The sequence below is a fragment of the Vidua macroura genome, chromosome Z, assembly GCF_024509145.1.
Source record: "Vidua macroura isolate BioBank_ID:100142 chromosome Z, ASM2450914v1, whole genome shotgun sequence".
Classification (NCBI taxonomy): Eukaryota; Metazoa; Chordata; class Aves; order Passeriformes; family Viduidae; genus Vidua; species Vidua macroura.
The window spans coordinates 25,442,711-25,453,186 of record NC_071611.1 but is presented as its reverse complement, the minus strand read 5'-3'; the positions used below and the strand labels follow the sequence as shown (position 1 = coordinate 25,453,186).

Below are 10,476 nucleotides of genomic sequence, written 5' to 3'. Positions count from 1 at the left end.
ATTTGGAGGAGGGTCTTCAGATAAATGGCAGCAAACCTTGTGTAACAGCAATAGAGAAGAAAACAGTCTGAACCTGTCATAAGCAGCAGCTACACCCTGCATTGTGTAAATACCTATGCAATCAGGAGTAACACAGTCCTTCTAAAGGCCTATTTAAGACTTGAAAGGTTCCCAGAAACTTCAACAGATTTTGGACAATTTTCTTAATGGAAAATATAACTGAGGAGAACCACAGTGGAATTCTGTCATCTGTCAAAAATGCCACAATGTCAGTGACAGTGAAGAGCTGATTTTTTTTTTAATTTTGTTAAGAGTATTTGCATACAAGAAATAAAGGTATAAAAGTATCCATTTGCATTCAAGATACATTTACCGAGAAGACACTTTTATGGGTTAAAAATGTCTTCACAGCTATTTTATGAAAATAGATTATTAGGACAATAAATATTAGTGATGAAAAACAAGAGATTTCATCCCAATAATACTAGTTATTACTTCACATTCTGCTTCACCTTTTTAAAGAAAAGGTGGTTATAAATAATCCTTATTCTGGCCATACCATCAAGTCAATACCTCCATACCTTCTTCTTTTCAGGTCAGCATAAAGTTGGCCCCGATCCTTAGCAAATCCATGGGTCTTGAATGGAAGAGATGAATCTGCTACATACAGATGAGAAGGTGAAATGGCATGTCTTAATCCTGCCTTTTCTTCTTTTTTTACTGGCCTTTGACTTTCTTCATTTGGAAGATACATAAATCGGTCATTCTCCTCAAGGGAGGGAGATGAAGAGCTCTTACCCACCGGGATTGAGTTGGCGGGGTTCAGACACATTTCACTGCTGACACCATCTCCATGAATGTAGTTAGTCTTTAAGTGTCCAGCCTGCAGGTAACAAATGAATGCTGGTAAGAGGCAACAACAAGATATATTATCAGGAAACAAGGACCTGAGAAGTTTGCCATTTTATTTATGGCTATATGTTTTGTGGGAATTTTCCCTATTACTTTCTACATCACATGAATTTAAGGCAATTTATATAACTAAGGGATTCTAGACTTTGCATTAATTTTTTCCCTAATTAGAGCAGTAATGAATTGGGATTTCCAAGTCTGCTGAATTTCTCACTCATATTTATATTTTTTATTAAATGTATTGATACAAATATTTATAGATTTCATTAAATACTACCCTTAAGCTGAGCAAAAATATGTATAATACATTAGTGTGGGAGACATATGGAAGAGAATTCAAACGTTGTGCAATTTAATTTGGAAAAATCAGCCTACACACCATGCACTTCTAGTTTTTCAGCACCAGTTTCCTAAGCTTTGAGATAAATATACATGACCTGGAACAGAGTTTCTCGAGGGGAGGAAGGGAAATTACTCTTATTTATTGCCATTAAGCAATTCAGGGCCTGAAGCACCTCTCCTTTTGCACAAAGACAGGAATGGATTTGGAAATTCTATTTTCTCAGGTACAGGGATCAGAATTTAGACTCTAGTCACAAATAATTTCCAGTTGACTCTGCAGAAGATACTAAAATACAGTTCACCATTAGTCTTTTAGCTAGAGGCAACAGTCATGCAATTAGATACTGAATAATATTGAAAAGTCACATTGCTAGTTAAAACACTCAATCTCCAAGAAGCACCTGTATAAAAGCAAGAGTAAAGGAAAGATTGCAAGCATCTCCAAAGCTCTGGTGTTTCTGATTGCTGACTTCCTCTTTTCTAGTCCTCTTGAGATGTGCTTTCATCCCCATCTTAATTATGCTTCTCTTAGTAAAAGACAGGAAGAACTGCTGGCATTTTTACAGCAGCCCAAATTTGCATTCAAAGATATAGTGCATGCAAGTCTGGAAATACTTCTGTTGTGGTGTGCACATGACATGCACAAAGGTAAAATGCTTTTCCCAGGTCTTATGCAGCTGTTCCTCCCTGAAAAGTTATTCCTGTCTGGGCAGTCTTCCTCCTCAGCACCAGAGAGACCTTCTCCAGCAGCCACTCTGGCTCCTGCTGAGTGGTGCTTAAGGGAGAATTTGGCCCCAGTCAGCAATTTTAAAAAGTAGAATGTGGCCACATAGTGAGCAAAGGTTAGGCACCCAAGCTGGAGGCCCCCTGAGCAATACACTTGGGTAACATCTCCATCTGTGATGGAGAAACAGTTCTGCATCTGTGTCCTTCCAACCTCAATATTGTTCAAATACTACATTTTTTAGTCACCTGACAGCTGCTCATGCATGCGTCATTATTACATACATTTATCTGTAATATATATTACATCTCTTCAGTGCATTTTGAACACACATGAACTGGATCTGCAGTGAATGTAGTGGGTGAAACGTTTCAGGGAATGGAGTAGGGATGGGCAGGAGGCTAAGAAAGGGGGAAAGAAACCACACTTGTAAAATATCAGACTTCTAACATCATCTGATAATTTCTTACTCCTATATTCCAACTTTCAGGCAAGGGAGAGCTCAAAGCAGGTTACAAATAAATAAATATCTTAAAGCATCACTGAAAAATAGGTACACACCACCAGAATCTGGCATCTCTTTAGCTAGACCTAGACACTACACACAAGTTGTGACTAGTCAGATTCATGCTCATGGCCTAAATTATGGTATCTGAGTGTGACCAAGGAGGGAAGATTCCAGGTACAACCCAGTGATGTAAAATGACACTTTAGGTCATCTCCAGTGTTGGTGACAAATCAGAGACAGGAATACAAGTGAGGATCTCCAATATCAGAAGGTTCCATGACAGTTATAGGACATCACCTTTTCACCAATATCTTGTTTTTGTTGAGCCTGTAAGCCTCACTGTTAGCTTATAATTAGCTTCTGAAATTATCCAGCAAATTCGTCTAAACTGTGAATGTACATAAAATTCAGAAATCTGAAATGCACATGAACAAGCAATACTGTAAAGAAGCACATGCTGTTTAGCTCATCAAAACACAGAACAGACAGCCTGCCTTAGAGGTCTTCCTGCAGGCTAAGGAGAGTAATTCCTATAATTGACTGAATCTGTTAAAAGAGACCTCATAAAAAGGTTACAAAATACAGCTGAGTAGAGTAAGAGATTAGTGGTTTTAGTTTAGAATTTTATTAATTGACAGCACTGCTGACAGATCCAGAAGATCCTACTATCATGCAACTAAATTAACAGAAGATGAAGAAAAAATAGCCAGAAGTTCAAATATAAGCTTACTTGGTCTACTACCATGCAATTTGCATATACTTCATCACTTCCACTCAGCATGGGAGAAAGTCTGGTTGCAGCAAAGAAAGTAGGGGTAGACTTCAATTTCCTAAGAACATCAAGGGTAGAGGGTCTGTGCTCTGGAAAATAAAAAGTATGGGAATTTTTCCATTAAATCTCAAACCATTTCCTTCTCATGTATATACACTACCATAAAATAACAATGTTAAGCATTAAGATCCAAATCTTAGCATTACAATTTGAGTAATATTTGTGCGACTGTACCAAAATGTGCTCATTTCATAACTGCCCAACATTGTTCCAGGAAGCCTGTAGCTGACAAGACTCTCAAGGGTACCACAGAATCATTCATATAAATAAAAAAATAAATTATCCTCTGTTTGGTTAGCAAAAGCTTCTATTTTCCACCTAAACAGAACTTTGCAGAGATTTGCGGTTGCAGAAGAACACAGGACAAGATTTATGGACTGGGAAGAACTATGCATGATTCTGCCTATACATTAATACCTGACATCTGATACATTAAATAAATGAAATATTGTTTAATTGCCGTCAAATAATGACTCTCCTAAAGCATTCTACTTACTGGCAGCCACATAAATACTAATCTTAAACCAAGAAATCAGATTACAGTTCTTAAAACAAAGCCAAACAAACAAACAAAACCACAAACCAAAACAAAAACCCCAGCAATAAAATTGCAAAAGATATATAAATAAAGTACCACTAATACTGCCTTTACAGAGTGACAGCAATCAAGCAAGACTTGATCCATGAAGAGGATGTTAGGATGAATACTGCATCTGATCTGCTTTTGACCAGTTTCACCAGAGATCATTAACAGAAATCCAGAGTTTAGTTTTCAAAAGTGTGCTCATGACTACAAATAATAAAAAAGCTGGATGAGCTGTGCATTTTATGCAGCAGAAATCCTGTCCTACAGGCCCACTTCTCTTAAAACTGGCTACAAGAATAAAGAGCATGTACCAGTCCAGCATTTGAACTGGGTTATCTTCTGAATATAAAACAAGAAAAATTTAACGAAGCACAAAACCAGGCTTGTTGTAGACTGTGTGAAAATAGGCTAAGAAAAAAATCACAGTCATAATGCAGTTTTCCTTAAAATGCTGTAAGTCAAGCATTGCCATTGGAAGTGAATGGAGACACACTAGCATAAGAATGATGTGATAGAGGAAACTATTGCACCCAGCAAAATATCCAAAATCAAACAACTCGATAAATTTAATTTGAGTTTGTCTGTTATTGAATATTATTTTTTAAATAGTTTTTATGCTGCATCAGAAATTTATTTTCTACAGAGGTGTAAAGGAAAAGATATCACTAACAACTTTCCTCACATTATATAAATATAGCAACACAACTGCTTTTGGAAGGTCACAGAGCCATATAGCATGGTTTGGGTTGAAAGAAAAGTTTAAAGGCTATCTAGTCCAACCCCCCCCAGCCATGCCCAGGGACATCTTTCATTAGATCAAGTTGCTCAAGCCCATCCAAGATGCTTATAGGAATTAGAATCCAAGAAAATCCATAATGAAATAATACAACTGGATTAGAAACACTTGTTAAGGTCTGGTGCATTTGTTGCTTTGAAAAAAAAGTTCCAGACCACTGCCAAATCTGCAATTATACACCACAGCTTTTATTTAGTTTTAAGATTCTATCTCATAAAGCCGAAGAACAGTAACTGTGGTGTTATATTTTAGTCAAATGGTGTGCTTTGTCTCACCCCTCGAAAATGTATGGTTTATTCCAAGCCTGTGATCCTCCCCTGAAGTATCGTGTCTGTAATCCCATTGGCCCAATCTTACTCCGCGCCCACTTTGAATCTCCCTGTTAAGTGTGCTGGGGGGACGGCGCTCACTCTCTTAGCCGGCTCTCGTGGCTGGTGCTCTCTTGGCCCCTCTTTCTCCCTCCCCTTTCCCCCACCCTCCCCTTACCCCCTTCTCCCTCAGAAACCATGCTGCTTCCCAGGGGTAGGACCCCCAATAAACCCTCATCTAATTGGCATCCTCAGAAGCCGTGTGGAGTCTCCTTGCCTGCCTGCTGCTACCAGCGAACTCACAGCTTAGGGGGTCCCCCCAAATGAGCCGCAACAAGTAACCTCTATACTTAGAGAAAGATAGAAATTCCTATTTAGAAATGGCACACTATGAATATCTGGTTTCAAGTCCTGGCAAGCCTTGTGGGATCTCATACCACTAAAACATCCTTACGCATCTCATTTTGTTTCTCCATCAATGCAAGAATTTTAACATGATTTTAGTGACTCTCATATTGAGAACTGCTAAAGCGGCAAACCATTTCCTTATGTCCGACAAGATCTCAAAGCCTTTGTTTATAAATAATATAAAAGCATTGTTTTCTACAGCAGCTCATCAAACTCTGGCAGCTCACATCGTATGGAAATGTGATTTGGCAAAAATGACAGTACTTTCTTGTGGCAAATAAAGCTTTCCAAGGGTTGGTCTTAAACCAACAACCAGGCAAAAAAGTAAGTGTCAGTGTCTCCATCTCTTCTTGTATGCTTAATGCCTTCCCTAGCCTGCACTCCCTCTCATATATAAACCCACTGGGTACAACAGGCAAGGGTGGTGTACATCTCCAGTGCTAGGCTGGCACATACCCATGAAAAACAGCCCAGGCATTAGGGATTCCCACATTACAGTGTAAACCTGAGTATAAAAGTCAGTTTCTTGACTTCAGCAATAGTGCCCACTGCTGGGATACAGAAACCTCAAAGATAAGGGGGCTGATGTGTATTTCTCAAACACCAATAGAGACAGCTGTGGAGCCAGCCAAGGATTGTCCGTAATGACATGCTGTGAGAAGGAACAGGATGTGGCTCAAAGAGGTAGGGCAGCGCTTTTCTGAGACAATTATCCTTCTTCTGGATCCTGGAGATAAGCACAACACAATACAGCTCAAGTGCAGGAATGAAGTAAAGAAGTAGGCATGGACTGTAGAGGAGGGGTCAAAACAACATAAGGCCCCCAAAGCCCTCTTAACCAGTTCCAGGAAGGTCTAGAAAAATGGATTATGCATGATAACTCATTTGTATAGAAAGCAAGAAACTTAGCTCCTGGGTGTGAAAAAAATATCTAAATAAACATACTCTTCCAAAGCTGGGCTGTACAAGAGCCCCAGGATTCTGGACACCCCACTAGCTGGACTGACACTGAAGCTGGAACTGGTGATCCCCCTTTCATTCTCTCTCCTCCTCTTTAATACATCTCACTCTCTCTTGCTTCCCTTTCAACCACCTCTTTATGCAAAACCCATCAGGAAGGACATCAGGAGGACATCAGGAACTGCCTTATAAAAATTTCTATACCATGTTATAATTTACTACTAAAATTGTGTAAGCTTTGTGGGCTCTCTGATTTTTGCCATTCATTTTGACCATGAGCATCTATGAGCATCTTGGGTCATCTCTTCCCCTCCAGGGTGGGATGTCACATGGGGTCTTCACAATCACTTAGTGGACTGCAACATCCCAAGCCAGAAAGAACCTAAATCTTCCTTCTAATAACATGTTACATTATTTTAAAATTCTGTACAAGAGTAAAAACCTAAGTAACAAATTCTGGAGAAAGATGCTGCAAGTACAAGCTATAGCACAAAATGCTACCTGCAGTATCTTCAGTCTGTAAACCCTTATTAATTTTCTGCATTAAATGTCACATGTTTTCCTGGAGATGTTCCAGTGAGCCTGTGGTTAAATGTGAGATGACTAAATAAATATTTGTTGGCATTTTAAATGGTAACAAATTATTTCAGGCTTCACAGAATTATAGAATTATGTATATTGAAAAGACCTTCAAGATCATTGAGTGCAATGGCGCTATGACCCCACTGTTCCTCTTTAGTCTCACTCTACCCCTTGCCCCCTCAATTTCAAACATGTGAAGGAATGACATCAAACTAACTTTGTACAATGAGAAGTTTAAAGCCTTGCTGAATGTGGGGGAGAGCAATATTAATTACACATTGACTGTGCTAGTAACTTATTTCCACCGGAAAGGCCCACATAGTTTAAAAAGTGACAAATGTCCAGATCACACACTGCACTCCTACAACACGTGCTCTTGATCTTGGACCATCAGCAGACCTTTCCCTCCAGGTTAACATGGCAGCAGGTAACAGTTCAGCATAATAGGCACCAGCAGTAATATGCAGCAATGCTGCACTTGCCTAAAAGATGAAGAATATTAACAAAATCCATTTTCAAATAAATTGTCTCAAAAATCTCCCTTGGGCACTCAAAATTGCAAAATTTTGCAAAAGATGCAAAAATTCAGCATAGTTTGAAAAAGACAGGACTGCCAGAGCAAACTGGCAGAGGTGTCCCTAGAAGAGTTTAGGTTCTGTAAGGTATTGGAAATGGATTTCAAGATGCTTACTAAAGTAAGAATGACCTGAATAGAACAGAGGAGAATTAGCTTTGCTACTGAAACAACCTAGCAAGCACAGCTCAACAAGCTAATCCTTCTGCCAGAACTAAACACCCACTGGCTCTATACTGTGATCACAGAAAAAGAATAGACATGCCTTCTTTAGAAGACCTTGTGGCTCTCTGCCATCTGCCTGATAAACAGTCAAGACAGATGTATGTGTTATTTCATGTCATGCTGGGAAGAATAATCTCCAAACATGTGTAAAATGAAAGACCTTGATCAAAGACTAACTAGGCACAAGTTCTATACACCTTCTCTAATATTGTAGAGTTATACCGCCAGATCTGTGTATTTTGCCATCCACAAAGCTTATACAAATACTATAACTTTAAAAAGACACATTATCACCATAGCAGTAATTAAAAACATGTCTTATGTTTGTGAAAGAAAATGTATAGTCTTGAATGGCCTGTGTCAGAAAATGGCAAGAACATAAACAATGATTTTTTTTTTTCAAAACTTAACTTGTTTCATGGGAGAACACACAGCAAAAAAGCAGTTAAATTCATCAACATGACCAAGCCAAGAGCCAGGAAAGAAATTGAAAATTCCCTTCTCTAGATACAATGAATAGTTTTCAGATAGCTCATCACATTTACCCCCAGCAATCTGAGCAGGGGTTAATGTATAATTGGAAGCCAGTGAAAAATACAGACAGCTAAGTGCATGGGTCATGCAGGACTGCAGATACACTGCCCTAAAAACAAGTCATGTGAATTTAAGAAAGAAGTTCCTAGCATGGGTCCAAATGTAATGACATGCACATGTATAGACATGAACCATACTATCAGTTTCAGGGGGAGAACTGCACCCTTAACTGAGGTTTCTTAGGCCTTCATTCAGATAGCACAACTTCTCCTGACAGCAAAATTAAGCAAGTACTTGGAAATAACGCTACATGGAGGGTAAATTAGGTAGGCTTTGAAGTGCGATTGTCATATATGAACATTTAACTATCTTTATCAACAAAGTTGAAACTAAAGCATTTGTTACCTATACACTAAACAAGGGGGATCAGGCATATAGATGCTGTAAAATAATGCCAACATGTTCAAGATGCAGTCCTAAAGTAGCCACTAAGAATAAAATCACTTGTCAATCTGACTTTGGTCTTGGCCACCTAAATGTGGGAGGTAAGAAAGCATCCGTTTTCAATGCAGAATTCACAGTCCTGACTCCCTCCCTGAAGAAGGCACCTTACCTACTACACAAACAAATATGCCAACAGAAATAAGCTGGTGTCTCATTTTATAGAACAGTATACAAAAACAAAAAAACAAAAAAACAAAAAAAAAAAAAAAAAAAAAAAAAAAAACAAAAAAAACAAAAAAAACCAAACCAAAACAAAACAAAACAAAACAAAAAACCCTCAAAAAAAAACTTTCCCATGATATGGCATGTTTGGTTTCACTTCACACCTCTGCGTGAGTGGACTCAGTGTGTAACTAATCAGAGACAGATATTCTCAGCATCCCTGAAAGTTTTTAAAGCTCACAAAATGGCTGAGAGGGTCACTGTCTCTGAGCAGGTAGGACTGTGCAGAGTAAGGATTATGCCTGGTGACAATTTCACATAAAAAAACAAAATAAATACATTTGGTGTCTTGCAACAAGGAGAAAATCCTAGATCCTCTCCCCAGTCAAATCCCTAAGACAGAGTCATGTTCACATTTTCTGTATAGCCTAATTACCCTTTAAATATTCCATGCCCAGCAGCTTCAGCAGGAGGGGGCAATCCGCAATGCATGTCCCAAAGGAGAGAAGGCTGCACTTGGGCTCCTGACAGACTCCAGGAGTTCAGGGGAAGGGCAGGGGCTGCTCACAGCCTGAAAGGTTCCTGAGCAGCGATGAAACTTTGGGCCTTAAAATGTGAAAACACTGAGGTACATGGTGGGAAGTGGTGTGTGATAACTTTGACTCTCCATTCCAAAGAGTGAGACAGTCTGCACAGGTCCCCAGCCTCCCAAGAGAAGCAACCCTAGGTCAGGATACCAACAGCCTGATGTTTCAGAGGGGAAAGGTGGCAGTTGAAATTTCATGGTCCAGAACAGCTGGAGCACCCAGCACAGATTCATGGTTTATGGAGTGTCTGGAAGAACCCTGCACTGTTTCCTGCCAGGCACTGCAAGTCTCTTGTTCACTGAGACCTGAACCCCTGTAGAAATGAAATGCAGCCATGAGCTAGGTGCCCCACACCTGCATGCCAAGATCAACTGGTCATGTTCAAACACTTGCAGAAAAAAAACAGAGATCACGGGCTTAGGTCATGAGCTTGCTCTCCCCTTGCAAAGGCACTTATCCCACCACATCAACACACAGAATTTCAATCCACCAAGCACAAATGAACCCTTGAACTTTACCACTGAAATATGCATAGGTACACAAAAGCACTTTCTTGCTCCAACAACCCCACATATAAGTTCAGCTGAGTGTACAAGCCATATGTTTTGTTATACTATTAACAGGGATGGAAAATAAGGTGCAATACTGTAACATACAAACATCACATCTGTATCAAGTGCTTTACAACTGGTGGAGTATTTAAAAAAGATCTGTCTAAACAAAAGTGAATGAAGGATAAGCACACAGCTACAGCATTTACAGATAAAATGAGTTCTCCTTTGAGATGGAGTAAACACATACTGCACAACTTGCAACTCATTTCATCTCTGCAAATTGCATGTGCATTCATACACACTGCAGAAACTCCTGTGCAGATGGGAAATACTGGATTTCCCCAAGAAAAGAAAGAAAAAGTTGAGGAAGTGCCTTGC

At 39.3% G+C, this 10,476-nt stretch overlaps 1 protein-coding gene across 1 annotated transcript in view; it reads right to left on the bottom strand.

Annotated features, from left to right (window-relative positions):
- ARHGEF28 (Rho guanine nucleotide exchange factor 28) overlaps positions 1-10,476 on the bottom strand; it is a 110,915-nt gene that overhangs the window by 51,285 nt on the left and 49,154 nt on the right. The window contains exons 3-4 of the mRNA XM_054003863.1: positions 3,217-3,347; positions 582-883 (exon numbers count right to left, since the gene is read on the bottom strand). Of these exons, the coding sequence (XP_053859838.1) occupies positions 582-883; positions 3,217-3,267 (353 nt within the window). The 5' untranslated portion in view covers positions 3,268-3,347. The remainder of the gene's footprint in view (positions 1-581; positions 884-3,216; positions 3,348-10,476) is intronic.